The sequence below is a fragment of the Salmo salar genome, chromosome 03, assembly GCF_965601325.2.
Source record: "Salmo salar chromosome 03, fSalSal1, whole genome shotgun sequence".
Classification (NCBI taxonomy): domain Eukaryota; kingdom Metazoa; phylum Chordata; class Actinopteri; order Salmoniformes; family Salmonidae; genus Salmo; species Salmo salar.
In genome coordinates, this window is record NC_138293.1 from 40,376,741 (window position 1) to 40,401,516 (window position 24,776).

Consider the following 24,776-nt stretch of genomic DNA (forward strand, 5'->3'; position numbering starts at 1 on the left):
TTATCTCTTCAGTAGGTCCTATGATTAAGTATAGTCTGGCCCAGGAGTGTGAAGGTGAACGGAAAGGCTGGAGCAACGAACCGCCCTTGCTGTCTCTGCCTTGCCGGTTCCCCTCTCCACTGGGATTCTCTGCCTCTAACCCTATTACAGGGGCTGAGTCACTGGCTTACTGGTGTTCTTCCATGCCGTCCATGGGAGGGGTGCGTCATTTGAGTGGGTTGAGTCACTGACGTGGTCTTCCTGTCTGGGTTGGTGCCCCCCCCCCCCCTTGGGTTGTGCCGTGGCAGAGATCTTTGTGGGCTATACTCGGCCTTGTCTTAGGACGGTAAGTTGGTGGTTGGAGACATCCCTCTAGTGGTGTGGGGGCTGTGCTTTGGCAAAGTGGGCGGGGTTATATCCTACCTGTTTGGCCCTGTCCGGGGGTATCATCGGATGGGGCCACAGTGTCTTCTGATCCCTCCTGTCTCAGCCTCCAGTATTTATGCTGCAGTAGTTTATGTGTCGGGGGGCTAGGGTCAGTCTGTTACATCTGGAGTATTTCTTTTGTCTTATCCGGTGTCCTGTGTGAATTTAAATATGCTCTCTCTAATTCTCTTTCTCTCTTTCTTTCTTTCTCTCGGAGGACCTGAGCCCTAGGACCATGCCTCAGGACTACCTGGCATGATGACTCCTTGCTGTCCCCAGTCCACCTGGCCGTGCTGCTGCTCCAGTTTCAACTGTTCTGCCTGCGGCTATGGAACCCTGACCTGTTCACCGGACGTGCTTGTTGCACCCTCGACAACTACTATGATTATTATTATTTGACCATGCTGGTCATTTATGAACATTTTAACATCTTGACCATGTTCTGTTATAATATCCACCCGGCACAGCCAGAAGAGGACTGGCCACCCCTCATAGCCTGGTTCCTCTCTAGGTTTCTTCCTAGGTTTTGGCCTTTCTAGGGAGTTTTTCCTAGGGAGTTTTTCCTAGCCACCGTGCTTCTTTCACATGCATTGCTTGCTGTTTGGGGTTTTAGGCTGGGTTTCTGTACAGCACTTTGAGATATCAGCTGATGTACGAAGGGCTATATAAATAAATTTCATTTGATTTTGGAAATCTGTCCTTTGGTCTGATGAGTCCAAATTTGAGATTTTTGGTTCTAACCTCTGTGTCTTTGTGAGACACAGAGTAGGTGAACTGATGATCTCTGCATACATGGTTCCCACCTTGAAGAATGGAGTAGGAGGTGTGATGGTGTTTTGCTGGTGACACTGTCTGTGATTTATTTAGAATCCCAGGCACACTTAACCAGCATGGCTACCGCTGCAGGCTACCACAGCATTCTGCAGCGATACGCCTTCCAATCTGGTTTGCGCTTAGTGGGACTATCATTTGTTTTTCAACAGGACAATGACCCAACACACACCTCCAGTCTGTGTAAGGGCTGTTTAACCAAGAAGGAGAGTGATGGTGCTGCATCAGATGATCTGGCCTCCCCAATCACACGACCTTTACCCAATTGAGATGGTTTGTGATTATTTGAACCACGGGGTGAACGAAAAGTATCCAACAAGTGCTCAGCATATGTGGGAACTCCTTCAAGACCGTTGGAAAAGCATTCCTCATGAAGCTGGTTGAGAGAATGCCAAGAGTGTGCAAAGCTGCCATCAAGGCAAAGGGTGGCTACTTTGAAGAATCAAAACATATATTTTGATTTGTTTAACACTTTTTGGCTTACTACATGATTCCATATGTGTTATTTCATAGTTTTGATGTCTTCACTCTTACTCTACAATGTAGAAAATAGTAAAAATAAAGAAAAACCCTTGAAAGAGCAGGTGTGTCCAAACTTTTGACTGGTACTGTAGGTGAGGGCACATGGGCACCCAGAGCTCATATGCCTCCCGCTCTCGCGGAGGCTGCGGTGGTTTCCGCTTCGCCAATGCCCGGTGTTCACTAGCACGAGGTGCCGCGTAGGAAACACTACTTCCCATTCATTGTAAATTGAAGGAAAGTTGTGAGAAGCGGAGAGGGAAGGGGACCTTTGGGTGGCGTGGGAGGCGGTGAAAAAATATAAACTTTTCCCAACTTTATGCAAATCACCAGCGGAGACCGCTGGGCGATGACCAATCATATCGAGTGGTTCCCATGACGAATTTGACGCTATGCGACCCAAGGCTGGAGACTTTCTTCAGCAAAGGTGGCTGACAAAAATACTAGGATGAGAGCAAATGTAAGTGATTATAACGTCACAACGAATCATGCAACAAAAAATACAGTTGAGAGGAATATGTTCGTTAATGTAGAGACAAACAATTGTGCATATTTTCTTGTCAGAAAGTTAATTTACGAAAATCGAGATTTGCCAAGCTAGCTGACTAGCTAACATTAGCCAGCTAGCTGGCTAGCTTTATGGGTGTTGTGACATGAGTATAAAATTGTAATTATGGTTGTTTAATGTTTTAGGGACTCCTGAAACAACCAGCAAACCAGGCTGTCATCTTGTGAAACAGTGGATGTAAAGAATATAGCTAGCTAAATCATTTACTGCAAATTGAATGTACAATTTTGTACGCTTGCCTTGCTGATATTTGCCATGCAATGCAGATAGATAAAGTAACGTAGCTAGCTAACTATGTTATTGCTTATTGTGCAGTGGAGAATAAACATACCTGTATGCCTATGGATGTGTAGCTAACTATGTAGCCGATCTGTGTCTAAAGCGTTTGGTATACATATTAGTTCAGAACCTAGCTATGAACCTCAGCTGCCATAGCCAGCTTCAAAACAGTCTGAATGACATTAATGAAGCCTATGGATTGAGTAGAAAATAATCTAACTTTGTGCCAAGAATGCAAGTCGTATATACATGTAGTTATTACCATGCATGAGATCCCCACATTGTAGCCTGTACATTTCATATATTCACTGATCATGTACTCTACTTTGGCAAATAAAGGTGCAGTTCAGGTATGTATGTATTTGAGATTATTTTTCAGTCTAATCCAATACCAGAAGTATCAAATTCCAGTCTTTGAATGATGCTGAGTCTGCATGTATGTATTACAATTATACACTTAAACAGTGTTTAACAATCTTGGTCCTGGGACATCAATGATTAAACATTGTAACTATGCAATAGACTAGAAACATGATTTAACTCATTCATATATACAGAAATAGAATTTTTAAAAACAGTACACTACACTTCCTATGCATCATGTAAATACTCTAAAACCGGTTCATCTCAATATCTAATTTCCTTTATCTGCATTGATCTGATAAACACAGGATAGGTGTAGTATTTCATCAAATGAGAGACTTAATTATCCAAGTGTTATAAATACATAATACATGCATTATAAATATTATAATTCTAATATTATAAATACGAGTTCAATCTGTTGTGCATTATAAAAGCAGAGGAAGAAAGAGGTGGCGGCGAGAGAGGTGTAAAAGACAAAGGGAAAGAGGTAAGAACATAGGAGCAGGGAAGACAGCATGATTAATGAATCACAGTGCTACTCTAATATTCTCTCAGTTCATCACATAATAGTGTCTCTAGTGGCGTCTCCTAACCAGCCTTGGGATCCCAGTCGTCCTGAAGGTTATCTTAATTTTAAGAGCGGGTGAGGTGGCGATGACGGGACTGGGGGTTGGCATCCTCTCTCACATCAAAACATACATGCTGACGTGAGACGGATGAAGAAAGAGAGAGCATGTTAAAACCTTGTTTTTTCTTTATTCTAACACTGTCAGTCATCAATCAGGAGGTGAAATGCAAAACTGACCTAGGATCATTAACTCTGGGACTACTGCATCTATCTGTATTTCAATGTAAAGCATCTCTTTAATATTTCCTGTTGACCCAACCAAGTGACCTCTCACCTCTGATCATGCTGTGCCCTCTATGTAGCCAGTTTAAATGCGGGAGGGGTTCACCGACAGAGCTGATATAACCATGAGGATTTAGGGAGAAGGGGAGAGAGGGATGAAGTGAAGGAGAGACATATTGAGAAAATAAGGTAGTTAAAGAGACAGTGTTAACAGGAATCTGTGTGAGTGGCCTCACCTGGTGTCCACACTAAGTGGCTGCAGAGTACCTTATGCTGAAAAACATGCACAGACATACGAGGACAAACAATATAGCGTAGTTATAGAAATAATGAAGTGTTTTACTATTCTCCATGGCTGGCCTTCTTGCCTATTCTTTGAAGGTGGAAGGAGCCACAGTTATACACCTGAGGCTGCTTACTGCACAACACAATCCATCAATCAGATTGATACATGAGTGTGTACGTGTGGGTTATAGGGTGTCTAATTGTAAATAGTAATTGTAAAATAGCCTGTTTTGTTTTTGTACAGACATCACACCCTTACCTAAACAGCACCCTCTCCTGAGAAGTAGAAATCAAAGGGAGATAAACTGGGAATTGAATAACTGCAGTTGACATAGCTAGAAGAATATTCTTATTGCAATGTGGATGGCTCTTAAAAGAGGCTTTGGTTGTGCATAGTGTAGTCTATGATGTTGCCAGGGAACAGCACCCTCTTTGAAGAAGTAGGAGGTGAAGATCTCCCGCACACGGATTGCCTCTTGCTGCATTGTTGGACCCCATCTTTGAAACATCCTGCAGAGCAGCAGACTCCTCCTCTGGCACACGGCAGCGAGCTGCAGATCCCCTCCTGGTCCTCGTGTCCATCCGCATGAAGTTATGCAGGAAACATGTAGCCTTCATATGCCTGAATTCCTCCAGGAAGCAGTCCCAGATGGTCCTGGTAACCCAACCTTGCAGTGCCCTAAATGGTAACCGTAGACAATCGTTTTGAAGGAAATCTCCAGTGACAAGGTATCTGTAGGAATATGGAAGATAATGTCATTATTAGACTTTTACATCACCAGGTCATTGTGGATTACTAAAGTATAATATCCCTTATAACATATATTACATGGGGTAGCCTAGTGGTTAGAGCTTTGGATTAGTAACTGAAAGGTTGCAAGTTCAAATCCCTGAGCTGACAAGGTACAAATCTGTCATTCTGTCCCTGAACAGGCAGTTAACCCACTGTTCCTAGGCTGTCATTGAAAATAAGAATTTGTTCTTAACTGACTTGCCTAGTTAAATAAAGGTTAAAAAAACAAATCATGAATACATTGGAATGATAGATGCATGTGTAGCATGTGACAATAGCAGGATCATATCAAGGATAGCATCACAAATGAATACATGAATACCACTTGAAGCTTGATGATGACTTCATAATTTGAATCAGCTGTGCAGTGCTAAGGTAAAAACAAAAATGTGCACCCCTTTGAGTCCCCAGGACTGAGAACCACTGCTCTTCCTTGGGACCTCTTCATCTGCAGACAGGCTTTCACAGCTCTCTGTATCTGAGGACAGAACACCTCACAAGAAACAGACTTTATTATGCTGAAATTAGACCACACTGTCACTATTCTATCCATCCTCACTTCTAGGGACATATACGGAAATACCTGCCCTATCCAGAATAGCCTAATCCCTTCACCCTCATCCATGGCTGTTAGCTAGCTACCTACAAATGCATTTGGAGTAAAGAAAAATTACAGCGATAAATACATCAAGATAGCTAGCTAATGTGAAGTTAGGTAGCTGGTGTATTTACTTACTTGAATAGGTTCTCCCAGACATGTGGACGATTGGAAACAGGGTAGCAAAGCTTGCTTGTCACCAGAGCGTTTTAGAGCATATTACTATTTACCCGTTTAATAACCAGCCCTTCATACAAACTTGCTACATTGAATCCTTGACGCACAATCGAACATGCTTGCAGCAGGCGAGGCACTCTGGGCGGCCTAAGCTGCATTTTCCCGCGTGATAGTGAACAGGAGCATATAGACATATCTGCAGCAAGATTTGTGACCTGTTGCCACAAGAAAAGGGCAACCAGTGAAGAACAAACACCATTGTAAATACAACCCATATTTATGCTTATTTATTTTCCCTTGTGTACTTTAACCATTTGTACATTGTTACAACACTGCATATATACATAATATGACATTTGTAATGTCTTTATTCTTTTGAAACTTCTGTATGTGTAATGTTTACTGTTCATTTTTATTGTTCATTTCACTTTTGTATATTATCTACCTCACTTGCTTTGGCAATGTTAACACATGTTTCCCATGCCAATAAAGCCCCTTGAATTGAATTGAATTGATATCCCCCCCACACTACCTGCTGCCTCGCGTCACATTAACTGACGTCACGGAGCTGTCCTCGCGAGAGCAGTGGAGAGAGCAATGCAGAGAGCGCGAGAGATGCAGCTTAGTGAGGGGAGCACTTCAACAGCAAAACAAATAGCTATATCCCTGAAAAACGGACGGGTTCATTGTAATATGTCCTCGAATCGTTTTTGTATCTACTACTGCGATATTTAGCCTTTGTTTTGATGCAGTCTACATATGTAGCCTACACCGGGGAGGTAACTGTAGCCAAGCAAAACAGTGAAGAACAGGCGGCCGGTAGAGGACAGCCGGGGACGCTCAGAGCTACTTTCAGAGATGTCCCTTCTCTGTGTCAGAGGTAAGAAGACATACACGTTATGTTTATACCATTAATGTTACATTTCATATTTATTTGATGTGATTGTTATATATTGTAGGCTACCTGCAAGGAGCTATAGACGATTCAGTGTTTGACCAAAAAGCAATAACCATGGTAGCCTTTAATATTGGAGTAGTCTAAAAATTGCAAATGGCATAACGTTACATAGCCAGACTTAGTTATCACCTTACTGTTTTACCTGTGGAAAAAAAATGTATTCACACCTATACATTTGGGTGACATAGTTATTTGAAGAACGCTGTCCTTTGCAGAGAAAGCTAGCTATAGTCAGGTGAAATACGTTTTTCTGATAACAGAGGTCCGTGTTTTTTTTCAATGGTGTCTGGCAGCTTTCTATGGAAATATATGATTTGGCTATGTATGCTTGAGGTGCAATAAAATGATGCCAAAAGTAACAGCTCAGATTGAAGAAGCCTAATAGTATCCTAAAAGCTTAGGCAATATTGTATTAAGTTATAAGTAGGCTATCAATGATTGTCTTATTCACAACGGACTGGGGAGCTGCTGTGCCTGTGTGTAATCTTATCGTGGACATTTAAACATGTAATGATCAAAATGTGGACATTTTGTTTCTATTTGCCATCTATAGCACCGTTTTAGCTGCATGTGTGTTGCGTGTCATGCCATTTCATGTGTGGGCGGCCGGTGTAGCAGGGAAAGGATAGCCCCTGCCGCTCCGCTGCAGCGTGGAAGCGAGCCTCCCGCGGTCGTGAGGGAATCCTATGGGGGATGTTCGCGTCAGGTCGTGCCACCTGTGGGCTGAAATGTAACGACATTTCCCTGTCGAACCGCGTGACCTCAGATCATCTCATCTAGCGTTGCATTACATGCATGATATGGTGCCCAGCATTCATATGTGCAGTGGTGGGAAAAGTACTCAAGTGTCGTAATTGAGTAAAAGTAAAGATGGCTTAATACAAAATGACTCAAGTCAAAGTTAGTCTCCCAGTAAAATTATACTTGAGTAAAAGTCAAAGTATTTGGTTTAAAATATACTTAAGTATTAAAAGTAAAAGTATAAATCATATAAAATTCCTTATAGTAAGCAAACCAGACAACATTTTCTTGTTTTTTTAATTTACGGATTGCCAGGGGCACGCTCATTCAGACATCATTCAACAAACGACGCATATGTGCTTAGTGAATCCGCCAGATCAGAGGCAGTAGGGATGACCAGAGATGTTTTGTTGATAAGTGCATGAACTGGACTATTGTCCTGTCCTGCTAAGCATTGAAAATGTTACGAGTACTTTTGTGTGTCAAGGAAAATGTATGGAGTAAAGAGTACAATATTTTCTTAAAGAATGTAGTGAAGTAAAAATAAAAGTTGTCAAAAATCTAAATAGTAAAGTACACATACCCCCAAAAAATACTTAAGTAGTACTTTAAAGTTTTTTTACTTAAGTACTTTACACCACTGGATACCTTAATATAAAATTACTCAATTGAAAGTAACCCAGTAAAATACTACTTGAGTAAAAGTCTAAAAGTATCAGATTTTAAATGTACTTAAGTACAGTGGTGGAAAAAGCACTAAATTGTCATACTTGAGTAAAAGTAAACGCTATACATCAAATTCCTTATATTTAGCAAATATACATAAACCATCAATTAACAACCAGGAAGAGAAAAAGAAACCAGCAGTGCTGCTTCAGACCCTGAAGAAGTGAATTCCGAAAGCCCTGATGTACATCACTGGCCAGTACAAAGAATGAAGTAAAACCAAAAGTCCAAATCCTATCTCCATCCATGGCTAATTTCAGAAACTGCCCATTTAACTAGCTAGCTAGCCACCAAACATTGGCAGTAGAATGGCCCATACTGAGGAGCTCAGTGACTTTCAACATGGTACCGTCATAGGATGCCACCTTTCCAACAAGTCAGTGTGTCAAATTTCTGCCCTGCTAGAGCTGCCCATGTCAACTGTACGTGCTGGTATTATGAAGTGGAAACGTCTAGTGATGAAGCGCATACCACGTAAAAATAGTCTGTCCTCGTTTGCAACACTCACTACCGAGTTCCAAACTGCCTCTGGAAGCAACGTCAGCACAAGAACTCATGAAATGGGTTTCCATCGCCGAGCAGATGCACACAAGCCTAAGCTCACTATGTGCAATGCCAAGCGTCGGCTGGAGTGGTGTAATGCTCACTGCCATTGGACTCTGGAGCAGTGGAAACGCGTTCTCTGGAGTGATGAATCACGCTTCACCATCTGGCAGTCCAATGGACGAATCTGGGTTTGGCAGATGCCAGGAGAACGCTACATGCCCGAATGCCTAGTGCCAACTGTTTGGTGGAGGAGGAATAATGGTCTGGCACTGTTTTTCATGGTTCAGGCTTGGCCCCTTAGATCCAGTGAAGGGAAATCTTAACGCTACAACATACAATGATATTATAGACTATTCTGTGCTTCCAACTTTGTATCAACAGTTTGGGGAAGGCCCTTTCCTGTTTCAGCATGACAAAGCGAGGTCCATACAGAAATGTTTTATTGAGATCGGTGTGGAAGAACTTGCCTGACCTGCACAGAGCCCTGATCTCAACCACATTGGAAGAATTGGAATGCCAGACCTAATCGCCCAATATCTATGCCCGACCTCACTAATGCTCTTATGGCTGAATGGTAGTCCCCACAGAAATGTTCCAACATCTAGTGAAAATCCTTCCCAGGAGAGTGGAAGCTGTTATAGCAGCAAAGGGGGGACCAACTCTATATTAATGGCCATGATTTTAGAATGGGATGTTTGATGAGCAGGTGTATCTTAGCTACCATTATACACTGTAGCGAAGGTTCTAGGATTTTACCAGTTGTTTAAAATTCAACCGAAAGTGATGGAAGTTAAATGTCCCTCTTGTATTTCTCACGGGTTAACTATAACAGGCTGCAGGGTTAATTGTAGCATGGTCTTCAATGGGAGCACACTTGTATCCCAACTGTTGCCAACACCTGGTGTAGCTTGTGCTTTATTTACAATAGTTTGACAGCTTGCAGATGATGAAGTTGCAGACATGTTATTGTTCTCAGAAATCGGGTCGCGAAGTAGCCTAACGGTTAAGAGCATTGGGCCAGTAACCAAAATGTTACTGGTTTGAATCCCAGAGCTGGCTAGGTGAAAAAACCAAATCTGTCGATGTGACATTGAGCAAGGCACTTAACCCTAATTGCTCATAAGTCGCTCTGGATAAGAGCGTCTGCTAAATGACTCAAATGTAAATCAGTCATGAGCATGCAGCCAGACTTTCCTGACTCGACAGACTGTATGCAGTGCACAGACAAATGTTTCATCCACGTTTTCTACTTGAGAAATACTGCACCAAAACACCTTAGTTAGATGTAAAATTGTGTGACTAAGACCTCCTTGGCAAAACATCTAAAATAATTACAGATTTCTTGATTTATCTTCGATTAATTCTGACTATTTGAGGAAGTGACTAATTGAGGAAATGGCTATTTTGACTCAGGAGGGCCATACAACAGTACCTGCCAGGGTACGATATGCAAACATAACACACCTACATCAAACTACACCCCCAAGACAGCTCACGTTTGGCTTCAGTCATGGCATTTCTTAATGAGCAATCTTCAAAACGAGGCCAAATCAGGAAGTGCAGTCACCCTTTACTTCGTCATTGGGGGCTGGTGGTGGCTGGGCTGCGTATTTCACATCTGACAGTTCAAGTGGAATGGTTTATCCCACTGGGATCCTCTCTAAAGTCCAATCCTTTTAACTAGAGGTCGACCGATTATGATTTTTCAACGCCGATACCGATTATTGGAGGACCAAAAAAAGCCGATGCTTATTTATTTATTTATTTATTTATTTATTTATTTGTAATAATGACAATTACAACAATACTGAATGAACACTTATTTTAACTTAATATAATACATATACTTTTAATTTAGCCTCAAATAAATAATGAAACATGTTCAATTTGGTTTATATAATGCAAAAAGAAAGTGTTGGAGAAGAAAGTAAAAGTGCAACATGTGCCATGTAAAAAAGAAAGCTAACGTTTAAGTTCCTTGCTCAGAACATGAGAACATATGAAAGCTGGTGGTTCCTTTTAACATGAGTCTTCAATATTCCCAGGTAAAAAGTTTTAGGTTGTAGTTATTATAGGAATTATAGGACTATTTCTCACTATATGATTTGTATTTCATATACCTTTTTGACTATTGGATATTCTTATAGGTACTTTAGTATTGCTAGTGTAACAGTATAGCTTCCGTCCCTCTCCTCGCTCCTACCTGGGCTCGAACCAGGAACACATCGACAACAGCCACCCTCGAAGCAGCGTTACCCATGTAGAGCAAGGGGAACAACCACTCCCAAGTCTCAGAGCGAGTGACGTTTGAAACGCTATTAGCGTGCACCCCGCTAACAAGCTAGCCATTTCACATCGGTTACACCAGCCTAATCTCGGGGGTTGAAGTCATAAACAGTGCAATGCTTGAAGAATTGCGAAGAGCTGCTGGCAAACGCACGAAGGTGCTGTTTGAATGAATGCTTACGAGCCTGCTGCTGCCTACCATCGCTCAGTCAGACTACTTATCTCGAAAACAAAACGTTTTTTCTTTCAGTGAAATACGGAACCGTTCCGTATTTTATCTAACGGGTGCCATCTAACGGGTGCCACCTAAGTCTAAATATTCCTGTTACATTGCACAACCCTCAATGTTATGTTATAATTATGTACAATTCTGGCAAATTAATTACGGCCTTTGTTAGGAATAAATGGACTTCACACAGTTCGCAATGAGCCAGGTGGCCCAAACTGCTGTATATACCCTGACTGCTTGCACGGAACGCAAGAGAAGTGACACAACGTTACTTCAATAGTTATAAGAAATTCATGTTAGCAGGCAATATTAACTAAATATGCAGGTTTAAAAATATATACTTGTGTATTGATTTTAAAGAAAGGCATTGATGTTTATGCTTAGGTACATTGGTGCAACGACAGTGCTTTTTTTGCAAAAGCGCTTGTTAAATCATCACCCGTTTGTCGAAGTAGGCTGTGATTCGATGAGAAATTAACAGGCACCGCATCGATTATATGCAACGCAGGAAACGTTAGATAACTACACATGGTTGATGATATTACTAGTTTAACTAGTGATTATGTTAAGATTGATAGTCTTTTATAAGATACGTTTAACGATAGCTAGCAACTTACCTTGGCTTCTTGCTGCCCTCGCGTAACAGGTAGTCAGCCTGCCACGCAGGCTCCTCGTGGAGTGCAATGTAAGGCAGGTGGTTAGAGCGTTGGACTAGTAACCGGAAGGTTGCAAAAACGAATCCCCAAGGTGACAAGGTAAAAATCTGTTGTTCTGCCCCTGAACAAGGCAGTTAACCCCCGTTCCCGTCATTGAAAATAAGAATGTGTTTTTAATATGACTTGCCTAGTTAAATAAAGGTGTAAAAAAATAATCGGCAAATCGGTGTCCAAAAATATCGATTACCGATTGTTATAAAAACTTGAAATCGGCCCTAATTAATAAATCAGACAGTTATCAAACATAGGCCTGTTCAGATAAGATTGCTGTGGAATCTCTGTGACTCGCGTCTGTCTTCCCCACTCGATATCTGAGTTAATGCGGGAAAAAGTGTTGTTGCGCTAAGAGAGTGGCAAACGACAAGGTGTCGAACCTGTGTCTTCAGATCTACCAGACTCCAAGACTGGTAACCTAATGAGCTCATCACACAAGCGTAGTTCACTGGACCATCGCGGCTACAAGAGCAATATGTAGAATGTCAAGCGTATGTGGTGCATATGAAGTTGAGTTCTAAGTAATGTTTTTTTATGGGATTCAGCCAAATCAATTTGTGTAGCCTTTTCAGTTGTTCTGTTTTACAGTCAATACATTTTTATCCTGCCATAAGAATACCATGAATACTGATTATGTTTTGGACCCATGATACAGATAGATACTGGCATAGGAGAAAGAGTAGGTTATATGAATAATTGCATGAAAGCAAGCTGTATTGGAAGATTTACTTTATGTGTATGCATAAAAAAAACTAGTTAACTAGGGTCATTTCCATGTAAAAATCCCCATGAGCACCAACATGGAAAGTTCATAGGAGCATATCAAAATGGGTGTCAAACAAAAGCTAAGAGTCTATATTTTGGGGAAATGAAGGCAGGCACATTTTTCAACCATTTTCCATCTTAAATATTTGACATAAATAATGGCTTTGATTTCTGCTCAAATAGATGGAAGAGGAGTCTTAAGAAAACGTCAACTAGAAAAAGTCTCAAAAGTTACTAGAAATACTACATTAAAACACAGTGTTGAATTTAAGACCCCTGCCAACTAATATCACCACTAACACTTATTTGGTTTTGGTGAAATTATTTGCCTTCTGTAAGTTTAAGAAACATTTTCTTGTGCCTTGTAATTCCGTTATCAAAAACCCACATATCTTTAAGATATTTTCAAATTTATCTCCCTCGTGAGGAGGATAATGAAAGTTCACAGAAGTAACAAGTAAAAGGTAGACCTTCCAATTAGTCTGGTGGTCAAAGCGAGAGTGTGAAAACAGTCTAGACAACCCCTCCCTCCCTCTCTCTCTGCCTCTCTCATCTCGCTCCAGTTAATGTTAACTCTCCCTTACTGACACCTACCCATGAGCCCTCTCTATTTCCATTTACTGTAACCAGCACGGACCGACACCGGACATCCATGGACATTGAAAAGTAGTTGACATTTGGTCAGTCTACCCTTGCCTTGATTTCAACAACAACAGACACAGTTTTTTGGTCCAGACTGGCCTTGATTTCAACGTCTACAGACATCGATTTCTTTTTTGTTTTTGTTGTTGTCCGGACTGGCCTTGATTTGGCCCAAACGTAAACGTCCATGATTGGTGAACGGTGCAAATCTGGACCAATCGTAGACGTCTATGTTTCACAAGTTTGGACAGCACAGTAAAGAAAAGTAGAGTTCAGTCCAAATACAGTAGAGCACCGTATAATGTACTGTACTCTACTTAAATGATAATACCCGAGAAGCTGGTGTTTGGAGGATATACAGTACTGGCGCAGGCGTTGTTAGGCCCAAGACAAAGTCGAGGTTACCAACATATTCATCTACGGCTAACTTACAGTCACGTTAAAAAGTGCAGCCAGAATAACAGCAAAGTAGCTGCATTTGCGTTTGTTTAAGCTGTTTTCTAGAGCAGAGTCATGATTTTGACTGGCTGAGAAACGCTGACTGTCTGTCTCATCCCGACTCATTGATTACTATGAGACAGCTGGAGATTGAATTTGAATATTGGAACGATGTTGCAAATGTGGGAGAGACAGACAGCAAGGTTATACAAATCTCCGCTGTTGAAAACTAAATGTTAGTCTAAAAGAAATGTGAGATAATGTCTAGATAGACACTGGTTGGAATGCAGTTAATCAATCAGCATTCAGGATTAGACCCACCTGTCGTATAATGTACTATACTGTACTGAACTCTTCTGTGATGTACTGTGCTGTCCAAACTTGTGAAACAAAGTCCATGACTGGTTCAGATTTGGTCCGGAACAACCAAATGTGGTCTTGTTTGGGGGTGGAGCTCATTAGAATAATAGCCAGTGTGTAGAATAATACCCATATATGCTTATTTCTACCTTTGTGTACCTACAGTATTCAGGATACATCACTATGAAGAGAGTGACATTCACATCCATTATTATGCATTTCTGTGTTGTACAGATCAGGGATCCATAATGCAATTCCGCTAGCGTAATTAGTCTAAGTACATAAAAGCTGGTGATAGTACAGACCAGGGATGTCAGGCCAAATTATGCTGTCGTTCTGGGTTCGATTCTGGGTAGAAATGGGCATCGTTTTCTGTCTAACAAAGAGTTGTGTTTTACTTGGTGTATATTAGGAAAACTGATGGGTAACAGAACAAAACGTTTTGGGAAACCACTGCTATAAACAGTTTTGTTTGAATGCACCCATCCATTGCCACACTTTGTGAAAATTGTCATTGATTGACTTTATTAGGATCTATTTTAGTCCTCCTTTGGACTAATCTTCCAAGAGTATAATATCACATTTTCACATAACACACTGTTACAAACAGACATGATACACTAACATATTGACCAGATAAATACTCTAACAGTCTAAAACGATAGATTGATTCTTCATCTACCATAGTCCAGCACAACTTTCCTATGTATTATATTTAAATGGTTTTAAAGTATTGTTTGAATTTATATATTGGAAGGTTTCTGGTTTGCTCAGATAAATTATTACATTTCTTTATTGCTCTAAATCAAAATGTTATTTTGCTATTTCTCTTTTCTGTCTGGATAACACATAGATGGTGGACAATCTATTCCTAGTATTTACTGAATGTCTGTCTCTTACCAACTGAATACCATTGTGAATAGTTTGGCCGTTTTAAATGGTGTATATTATGAAATAAAATAAGCATGTTTTTTTTCTCAATTATCTTGTTGATTGATGACCAACCAAGAGCATTGAACATGACTACAACAGAAGAACCATATCTCCACCTTAAAACAATCCTTGCTGCTTTGTTCTGTGCAATCTGCAGCCTCCTAATTTAACTTGCTGATGCATTTCCCCAGACCACAGAACAGTAGTTCACCTGACTCCCAATTAATGCTTGGGTTATTTGCTTAAGAATCTTTCCTAGTAAATATTTAGCTATCCTTCTGATCATGCATGCAGTTTTAATAATTTTTTTACATAGATGAGTTATTTAAGACGACCATGGTAAGCAGTTGTCTAGCTGCACTCCTAGTAGTTTGGTTTCTGCCACTTCCTCAATTTGTATTCCCCCCATACCTAATTGTATCCCATGCTGTGTTGGCCTTTTACTGGTGGAACATAACCTTGGTTATTTTTGTTGTTTATCTATTAATATTTTTTTCTATATATATATATAATATATTTTTTTTACACCTTTATTTAACTAGGCAAGTCAGTTAAAAACACATTCTTATTTTCAATGACGGCCTAGGAACGGTGGGTTAAACTGCCTTGTTCAGGGGCAGAACGACCTTTTACCTTGTCAGCTCGGGGATTCAATCTTGCAACCTTACGGTTAACTAGTCCAACGCTTTAACCACCTGCTTTACATTGCACTCCACGAGGAGCCTGCCTGTTACGCGAATGCATTAAGAAGCCAAGGTAAGTTGCTAGCTAGCATTAAACTTATCTTATAAAAAACAATCAATCAATCATAATCACTAGTTAACTACACATGGTTGATGATATTACTAGTTTATCTAGCCTGTCCTGCGTTGCATATAATCGATGCGGTGCGCATTCGTGAAAAAGGACTGTTATTGCTCCAACGTGTACCTAACCATAAACATCAATGTCTTTCTTAAAATCAATACACAAGTATATATTTTTAAACCTGCATATTTGGTTAATATTGCCTGCTAACATGAATGTCTTTTAACTAGGGAAAATGTGTCACCTCTTGCAACAGAGTCAGGGTATATGCAGCAGTTTGGGCCGCCTGGCTCGTTGCGATCCGTGTAAAGACTATTTCTTCCTAACAAAGACATTCAACCTCGCCAAACGGGGATGATTTAACAAAAGCGCATTTGCGAAAAAAGCACAACCGTTGCACGACTGTACCTAACCATAAACATCAATGCCTTTCTTAAAATCAATACACAGAAGTAGATATTTTTAACCTGCATATTTAGCTAAATGAAATCCAGGTTAGCAGGCAATATTAACCAGGTGAAATTGTGTCACTTCTCTTGCGTTTATTGCACGCAGAGTCAGGGTATATGCATCAGTTTGGGCCGCCTGGCTCGTTGCGAACTAATTTGCCTGAATTTTACGTAATTATGACATAACATTGAAGGTTGTGCAATGTAACAGGAATATTTAGACTTAGGGATGCCACCCATTAGATAAAATACGGAACGGTTCCGTATTTTACTGACAGAAAAAAACGTTTTGTTTTCGAGATGATAGTTTCCGGATTCGACCATATTAATGACCTAAGGCTCGTATTTCTGTGTGTAATTATCTTATAATTAAGTCTACGATTTGATAGAGCAGTCTGACTTAGCGGTGGTAGGCACCAGCAGGCTCGTAAGCATTCATTCAAACAGCACTTTCGTGCGTTTTGCCAGCAGCTCTTCGCAATGCTTCAAGCATTGCGCTGTTTATGACTTCAAGCCTATCAACTCCCAAGATTAGGCTGGTGTAACCAATGTGAAATGGCTAGCTAGTTAGCGGGGTGCGCACTAATAGCGTTTCAAACGTCACTCGCACTGAGACTTGGAGTAGTTGTTCCCCTTGCTCTGCATGGGTAACGCTGCTTCGAGGGTGGCTGTTGTCGATGTGTTCCTGGTTCAAGCCCAGGTAGGAGCGAGGAGAGGGACGGAAGCTATACTGTTACACTGGCAATACTAAAGTGCCTGTAAGAACATCCAATAGTCTAAGTTAAATGAAATACAAATCGTATAGAGAGAAATATTCCTATAATAACCACAACCTAAAACTTCTTACCTGGGAATATTGAAGACTCGTGTTAAAAGGAACCACCAGCTTTCATATGTTCTCATGTTCTGAGCAAGGAACTTAAACGTTAGCTTTCTTACATGGCACATATTGCACTTTTACTTTCTTCTCCAACACTTTGTTTTTGCATTATTTAAAACAAATTGAACATGTTTCATTATTTATTTGAGGCCAAATAGATTTTATTGATGTATTATATTAAGTTAAAATAAGTGTTCATTCAGTATTGTTGTAATTGTCATTATTACAAATAAATAAATAAAATTGGCCGATTGATCGGTATCCGCTTTTTTTGGTCCTCCAATAATTGGTATCGGCGTTGAAAAATCATAATCGGTCGACCTCTACATAATACAGTAACTTCATTGGTATTCCAGTAAGACTCTCATCACTAGTTCAGTGTGTAATGCCTCTTCTCTCGCTTAGTCAGGGAATTTCACACATCATCCCCTTTTGTCCGTTGTCATGGAGACTTTGTCCAAGCAGGCCTGTATTGAGTATTATCAGCTGTGCAGGTGAGGGTTGTTGAATTTTAAAACTCGCTGTGGGATGCACTGTGATTGCGTGTGTGTTTGTAGGCTACACAGGCCCTGCCATAGAGAGAGAGTGGTGTGTGTGTGTGTGTGTGTGTGTGTGTGTGGTGTGTGTGTGTGTGTGTGTGTGTGTGTGTGTGTGTGTGTGTGTGTGTGTGTGTGTGTGTGTGTGTGTGTGTGTGTGTGTGTGTGTGTGTGTGTGTGTGTGTGTGTGTAGTGAGAGTGTGGGGCATTAACTAAGGCTTCAGTTACATCAGAGCTGTTTAAAAAGTACTGCAGAGGAAATGTGCAAACATTTCTAAAAACCTAAGCTGGAAAAGGTGTTTCCAAAAACATCTAGCAGAAAAAGTCTTAAGTATTAGAAATACATCAAAACACAATCATGTTGAAGTAAACACCCCTGCCAACTAATATCAACACTTATATTTACTTTACCAGAAATTTGCCTTCTGTTAGTTTAAGAAATATTGCCTGGTGTCTTGTCATTCTGTTACCAAACATTTATTTTCAAATTTCTCTCCCTCATGAGGAGGGAGGATAATGAAAGTTCACAGAATTAACAAGTTAAGGTAGACCTACCAATTATTTAGTGTTTTTACTGATAACAATTTGGTTTATGATTTATTAAGTGATTTTTACCAAGTTGGTAACATCTGTAACAGAATGACTGCAACAATTGTCTACAATGGGGATTCATCATAGGTCACTTGCTACTTTCCTCCCTTCCACTGGCATACTGTTATATTCAGCTAATAATTGTTTTCTTTCCCTTTCTGTCATGTGGTGGTTGAAGCAAGAGCTTGAAAACAGTCTGAACAAGCCCTCCCTCTCTCTCCCCCAGACAGCACAGTATAGTAAATAAAAGTAGATTATAGGTCAGTACTGTACTGAACAGTGGAGGCTGTTGAGGTGAGGACGGCTGATAATAATGGCTGGAATGGAGCAAATGGAATGGCATCAAACGCATGGAAACCATTCCACTTATTTCACTCAAAACCATTACCACAACCTAATTAAGGTGCCACCAACCTCCTGTGGTACTGAAGTATACTCTATGGTACAGAACTCTACTTTACTGTACTGAACACTACTGTACTGTGCTGTACTGTCAGGGGTGTAGTGCTGCTGGAGCACGGGGGAGCAGGGCTCCCTCATCTTTTTTTGAATTTGAGAGTACACAGAGCTTGGTAAAACTATTTCTGTCAATTACATTTAATTACCACAAGTTCCATGAAAAACGATAGAATGACAAACTAAATAAATATGTATAGGAGCCTAGAGGTAGGTTTGTATTGGTTTCTTCCCTGTCTTCTCTCTGGCGGTGGCGGGAATGATGAACTGTAGGCTATGTGTATGCATTCGAAGGCCCATCGGAGGCTTGACCACTTTGACAAACTCATTCGCACTTTAGAAGGACTGAAAGAAAGGCCAGGTACAAAAACCCTGGAAGGTGCAGTAAGAGGGGTAAAACTCCCACAGTGAAAATAAAAAAAATTGTCACACTCAATCACCTACAAGATATGGGATACAAATTCACCATGTGTCTGCCTTGATGTTCATAAAACTCCATGGACCGGTCTCATGGTAATTGACCGTTAATTAAAAGAAACACTCTTAGCATCTTCTGTCTTCCACGCATAGTCTACAAGCCACTGATGCAGACCTTTTGGAACATCTACATTTTAAGAAATCCCTGTAATATAGCATACACCATCACAATAAATCCATTTTTGTAATGCCCCCTCAAAAATCCATGCCAAAGTGGCCCTTGTGCCCTTGGGCTGAATATAATAATTATTCCCTTATCCTGGCTGCCGTGCTCCGAAGCACCTCTCACTCACATGGCTCTCTCAGATATTTCAATTCTTATTAGCCAATGCATGCCACGTTATCGGGTCCTTCTCACAGGCATCCCAGCTAAGAAGTAGGCTCCAAGTGAAGACGGATATCGGGGACGCAACTGCTGAGGCGCCTATTGAAGATGTTAGAAGAGCTGTCCACATTTAGCCTACTTTTCATCAGTAAACAAGATGAGTAGGCCTAACGAACAACAAAAGCACCAGCCTGTCATTCTACTATCATCCCTAGTACAAAAGTTGACCTATTGTATTGGTCAACTTGTCCTTCTGTGCGAGAAATAAATATTCCAAACCTAGTCTGGGACAGTTGTGGGATGCGATAGATCCCAAATTAATACAACCACTCGCATAAAAAAAAAAAAAAAACATTTTAAAAGCAATGAGGCTGATGCAACAGAACAGAATGTTTAGTGCAAATAGTTTGGGTAGCCATTTGATTAGCTGTTCAGGAGTCTTATGGATTGGGGGTAGAAGCTGTTAAGAAGCCTTTTGGACCTAGACATGGCGCGCCGGTACCGCTTGCTGTGCCGTAGCAGAGAGAACAGTCTATGACAAGGGTGGCTGGAGTCTTTGATTTCTATGCCTTCCTCTGACACTGCCTGGTATAGAGGTCCTGGATGGCAGGAAGCTTGGCCCCAGTGATGTACTAGGCTGTACACACTACCCTCTGTAGTGCCTTGCGGTCGGAGGCCAAACAGTTGCCATACCAGGCAGTGATGCAACCAGTCAATATGCTCTCAATGGTGCAGCTGTAGAACTTTTTGAGGATCTGAGGACCCATGACAAATCTTTTCAGTCTCCTGAGGGAGAATGGGCTTTGTCATGCCCTCTTCACGACTGTCTTGGTGTGTTTGGACCATGATAGTTTGTTGGTGATGTGGACACCAAGGAACTAGAATCTCTCAACCTGCTCCACTACAGCCCCGTCGATGAGAATGGGGGCGTGCTCGGTCCTCCTTTTCCTGTAGTCCACAATCATCTCCTTTGTCTTGATCACGTTGAGGGAGAGGTTGTTGTCCTGGCACTACACGGCCAGGTCTTCCTATAGGCTGTCTCATCGTTGTTGGTGATCAGGCCTACCACTCTTGTGTCATCTGCAAACTTAATGATGGTGTTGGAGTCGTGCCTAGTCATGAGTGAACAGGGAGTACAGGAGGGGACTGAGCACGCACCTCTGAGGGGCCCTCCTGTTGAGGATATGTGTGGCGGATGTGTTGTTACCTACCCTTACCACCTGGGGGCAGCCTGTCAGGAAGTCCAGGATCCAGTTGCAGAGGGAGGTGTTTAGTCGCAGGGTCCTTAGCTTAGTGATGAGCTTTGAGGGCATTATGGTGTTGAATGCTGAGCTGTAGTCAATGAATAGCATTCTCACGTAGGTGTATCTTTTGTCCAGGTGGGAAAGGGCAGTGTGGAGTGCAATAGAGATTGCATCATCTGTGGATCTGTTGGGGCAGTATGCAAATTGGAGTGGGTCTAGTGTTTCTGGGATAATGGTGTTGATGTGGTTCTTTCAAAGCACTTCATGGCTACAGACGTGAGTGCTACGGGTCAGTAGTTATTTAGGCAGGTTACCTTAGTGTTCTTGGGCACAGGGACTATGGTGGTCTGCTTGAAACATGTTGGTATTACAGACTCAGTCAGAGAGAGGTTGAAAATGTCAGTGACGACACTTGCCAGTTGGTCAGCGCATGCTCTGAGTACACGTCCTGGTAATCCGTATTGGCCCTGCAGCCTTGTGAATGTTGACCTGTTTAAAGGTTTTACTCACATTAGCTATGAAGAGCATGATCACACAGTCGTCCAGAACTGCTGATGCTCTCATGCATGCCTCAGTGTTGCTTGCCTCGAAGCGAGCATAGAAGTGATTTAGCTCGTCTGGTAGGCTCATGTCACTGGGCAGCTCGCGGCTCTACTTCCCTTTGTAGTCTGTAATAGTTTGCAAGCCCTGTCACATCAGACGAGCATCGTAGCCGGTATAGTGCGACTCAATCTTGGTCCTGTATTGATGCTTTGCCTGTTTGATGGTTCGTCGGAGGGCATAGCAGGATTTCTTATAAGCTTCCAGGTTAGAGTCCTTGAAAGCGGCAACTCTACCCTTTAGCTCAGTGCGGGTTTTGCCTGTAATCCATGGCTTCTGGTTGGTGTGTGTACGTACAGTCACTGTGGGGACGACGTCATCGACACACTTATTGATGAAGCCAGTGACTGATGTGATGTACTCCTCAATGCCATCGGAAGAATCCCAGAACTTATTCCAGTCTGTGTAGCAAAACAGTCCTGTAGTTTAGCATCTGCTTCATTTGACTTTCTTTTGTATTGACCGAGTCACTGGTGCTTCCCTGTTTCTTTATTACAAAAAACAACACATTTGGCATTATAGCTTTCATCTAAACAACCCTGGGACCTCATTTATGAAAAGGTACAAAAAAATACTCTAAACCTTGCGTGTGCCAGTTTCTCTCAAAGGTTGGTATTTATACATTTTGAACTTGACAGGAAAGTGTGTATGTCTCCATGCAAATCTCAGACCATGCATACGCACAACTTGTAGTGTAAACTGTTTAGAAACCACGTTTCTGGGGGGGAAATCGAGGTGTTTGATGCACAGGAATTATAATAGTGGTAGGCTAATAAAAACATTAAAACGTAGGCCTAATGACAAAAAGCTACATTTGCCGTTGATAAGGTCATATAGCATAATGTCGCCTAATATATTTATTTATTTTACTTTTATTATATAGACCTAAATCATAATCATATTGCGGTGCATGTCTCTCCTTTTCTGACATGACTGGTTTATTCCAACTCCACAACAAATATTAGGCTACCATTTATTCATCGCTCATTCAATAGTCAACCATGCTCAAAACTAAATAGACCGGTATAGCCTATGACAGTATGGGTAGGCTACAGTATTGTTGTGCAATATTTGTTCAATAGACAATCAATCTTGCAGAATAAGTCCAGTGTTTGGCACTCGCTATACGCAACATGCATTTTTCTTTTTTAAGTCACTGCAAAAGATTAAAACATTCTGCCCACACTCATACAGAAATTAGATCAAATTTGCTATTCTGCTTTCTTATAGAAATGGCTATGGCCCAGTTGCAACATTTCCAAATCATACCCCAAATGGGGGTATTTTTGTTACTTTAAAAGGTTAATGGAAGGGGTTTTCCAGGCAGGGTTGTAGCGCTAGTTCACGAGCGCACAAATATGATATGGCTGTGATTTATCAATGAAAACATGCGTATATGTTGTGTGCGACATTTTGATAAATCCTAATAATGTGGCCCACGCACGCCTGTTTTTATTATGAAACGTATGCACAGTTGATAAATGAGGTCCCAGGAGATTGATGTCGAATATATTTTTGATGAAGAAAACTTTATTGAAAGTTAGGCTTGTGACTAAATCTGTTTTGCACAGTGTAGGCATTGACTGCAAGGTAACACAAGACAAGTAAAGCCTATGCACTCAAAGAAATCTGCATTTCCACCAACCACCTTCTGTATCTACTGCAACACCACACTGATAAAACACAACAGGCCAGTCATACTAGTGTAACCTCCTATGGCGAAGTCCCAAATATCTCCCTATTCGCTTTATAGTGCAGTACTGGCTTTGGTCAAAAGTAGTTCCCTTTTGAAGTGAAATTGGGTGCTATTTAGGATGCAGTCTATGTGGGTGCGCTAAAGCCTCTGCCAGGAATTGTCACTGGGGTAGTGCATTTGTCCTATAACCACAGGGTTGCTGGCTCATTTTGTCCCACAACAATGTGTACTGTGTGTAAAATCACCCCAAATGCCAAGCAGTGACACACATATGAAAGCCTTCATCTGTATTTCTTTTCAGCAGAGTTTTTTTTAGTTCATTTTTTTAAAGCTTCTAAGTCAAAGGCAAAAGTATTCCTCCATGTGGGTATATAAGGTGTCTTTCTGTATGTATTATTGTTTCTGTCGATGCATATGATTGTTATTAGAAATGGTATGGGGTTGAAAATGACAAATTATTAGACAACAAAAAGTGGCAATACTATAATCACATATAGACTTAAATGGACTAAATGCTGTATATGCCAAGCAAAAGAGCAGTGAAAACAAAGTAAGGTACAAACAAGTAAATAACTCACTTTCGTCCAAGAGGCATGCTAAAGTGTCCCATTTTTATTGAGCACTTGGCCACTTTGATTAGTTGGTTTTGATATTTCCTTGGAGAATTCACAACAATCGTTTAATGTTTGTGTTGACCCTAAGAGTGGATGCTAATGGAGATCCAGAGAAAATAACCAAAGTGAGACTCAGAACTACCCACAAAACAGGAAACTGATGGTCATTTTGGAGGAAAATGGATCCAGCATGTTATGTTCTTTGTGTAAGAGTTCTGTCAAGCGATGGTGTTGCCCTGTGTGACTCTGTTCCTCTGTTTCCACAGTGAAGAAAGCCAAGCTGGATGGACCCCAAGGTACGTGTAGCTATTCAAAATATTGCCTAGTCAGACCATTACTCTGTTCCAGCTGGCTGATAAGTATTATTAGATAGGTACTGTTTGGTGTAGGACAGAGAATCTTAGACCAATCTTAACCTTTTCGATACTTTCTCAATTCCTGACGTGGAAGATAAACTTTGTTTTCTAAACGTTTATGTCTAGTTGCCGGGGGTTTGTTGGAATTAAGAACATGCTCCATTATTAAATAAAATAAATGTTTTGCTCCTTGAAGTAATCCAACAATGTGTACGTTGCCATCTTGTCTATTTCAAATCTCCTCTCATTGATTGAGACAGGTAGGTGTCCACCCCAAAGTGCTGCATGTCATGATGTCCCACCTGCGGACGAGGAACAAGTGATGATGGCGGAAGCACTGTTTGAATCGGATGGCGCGTTGAGTAAAGTTAATGGACATGAGTGGAAAACTATAACATTGAAGAATGGTGCAAAATGGGCTAAAGTTGTTAATGAAGATGGGCATCGGTCTAATAATGCTTCATTCCTTGTTGGAATACATTTCATGGGTAAGGATGTGTTTTTGGGAGATCCATTTGCAGTCAAAGAGATGGTGGAGGATGCACTGCGAAAGGTGGAGTCAATCAAAGTGACCAGGAGTGGAAGGGTGTTGATGTATTGTATGTCCAGAAGAACAAAAGGAAAGTGCATTGTCTCTGGGAATTATTGGAGTGTGAAGTAGAACGCTTTGATTTTCAGAACAGGCCACCAGTAAAAGGTGTCATCTCTGGCGTTGCGGTAGAAATGGAGGCTGAAAATCT

General features: G+C 41.1%; 1 protein-coding gene and 2 long non-coding RNA genes across 3 annotated transcripts in view; 2 read left to right on the forward strand and 1 right to left on the reverse strand.

The window, feature by feature from the left end:
* Nucleotides 1-1,844: 1,844 nt before the first annotated feature.
* On the forward strand, nucleotides 1,845-2,955 carry LOC145877574 (uncharacterized). Its single transcript, XR_014391900.1, has 2 exons — nucleotides 1,845-2,215; nucleotides 2,449-2,955. It is a non-coding gene; the product is annotated as an uncharacterized LOC145877574 (long non-coding RNA).
* A 57-nt stretch (nucleotides 2,956-3,012) lies between these two features.
* Nucleotides 3,013-5,761, reverse strand: LOC145877575 (uncharacterized). The gene is made up of 2 exons (XR_014391901.1): nucleotides 3,871-5,761; nucleotides 3,013-3,670 (listed from the first exon to the last, which is right to left on the reverse strand). It is a non-coding gene; the product is annotated as an uncharacterized LOC145877575 (long non-coding RNA).
* A 504-nt stretch (nucleotides 5,762-6,265) lies between these two features.
* The window catches only part of LOC106600004 (protein unc-13 homolog A), a 94,489-nt gene continuing 75,978 nt past the window's right edge, over nucleotides 6,266-24,776 (forward strand). The window contains exons 1-2 of the mRNA XM_082973093.1: nucleotides 6,266-6,551; nucleotides 23,947-23,976. Coding sequence (XP_082829219.1) covers nucleotides 6,530-6,551; nucleotides 23,947-23,976 — 52 coding nt within the window. The 5' untranslated portion in view covers nucleotides 6,266-6,529. The remainder of the gene's footprint in view (nucleotides 6,552-23,946; nucleotides 23,977-24,776) is intronic.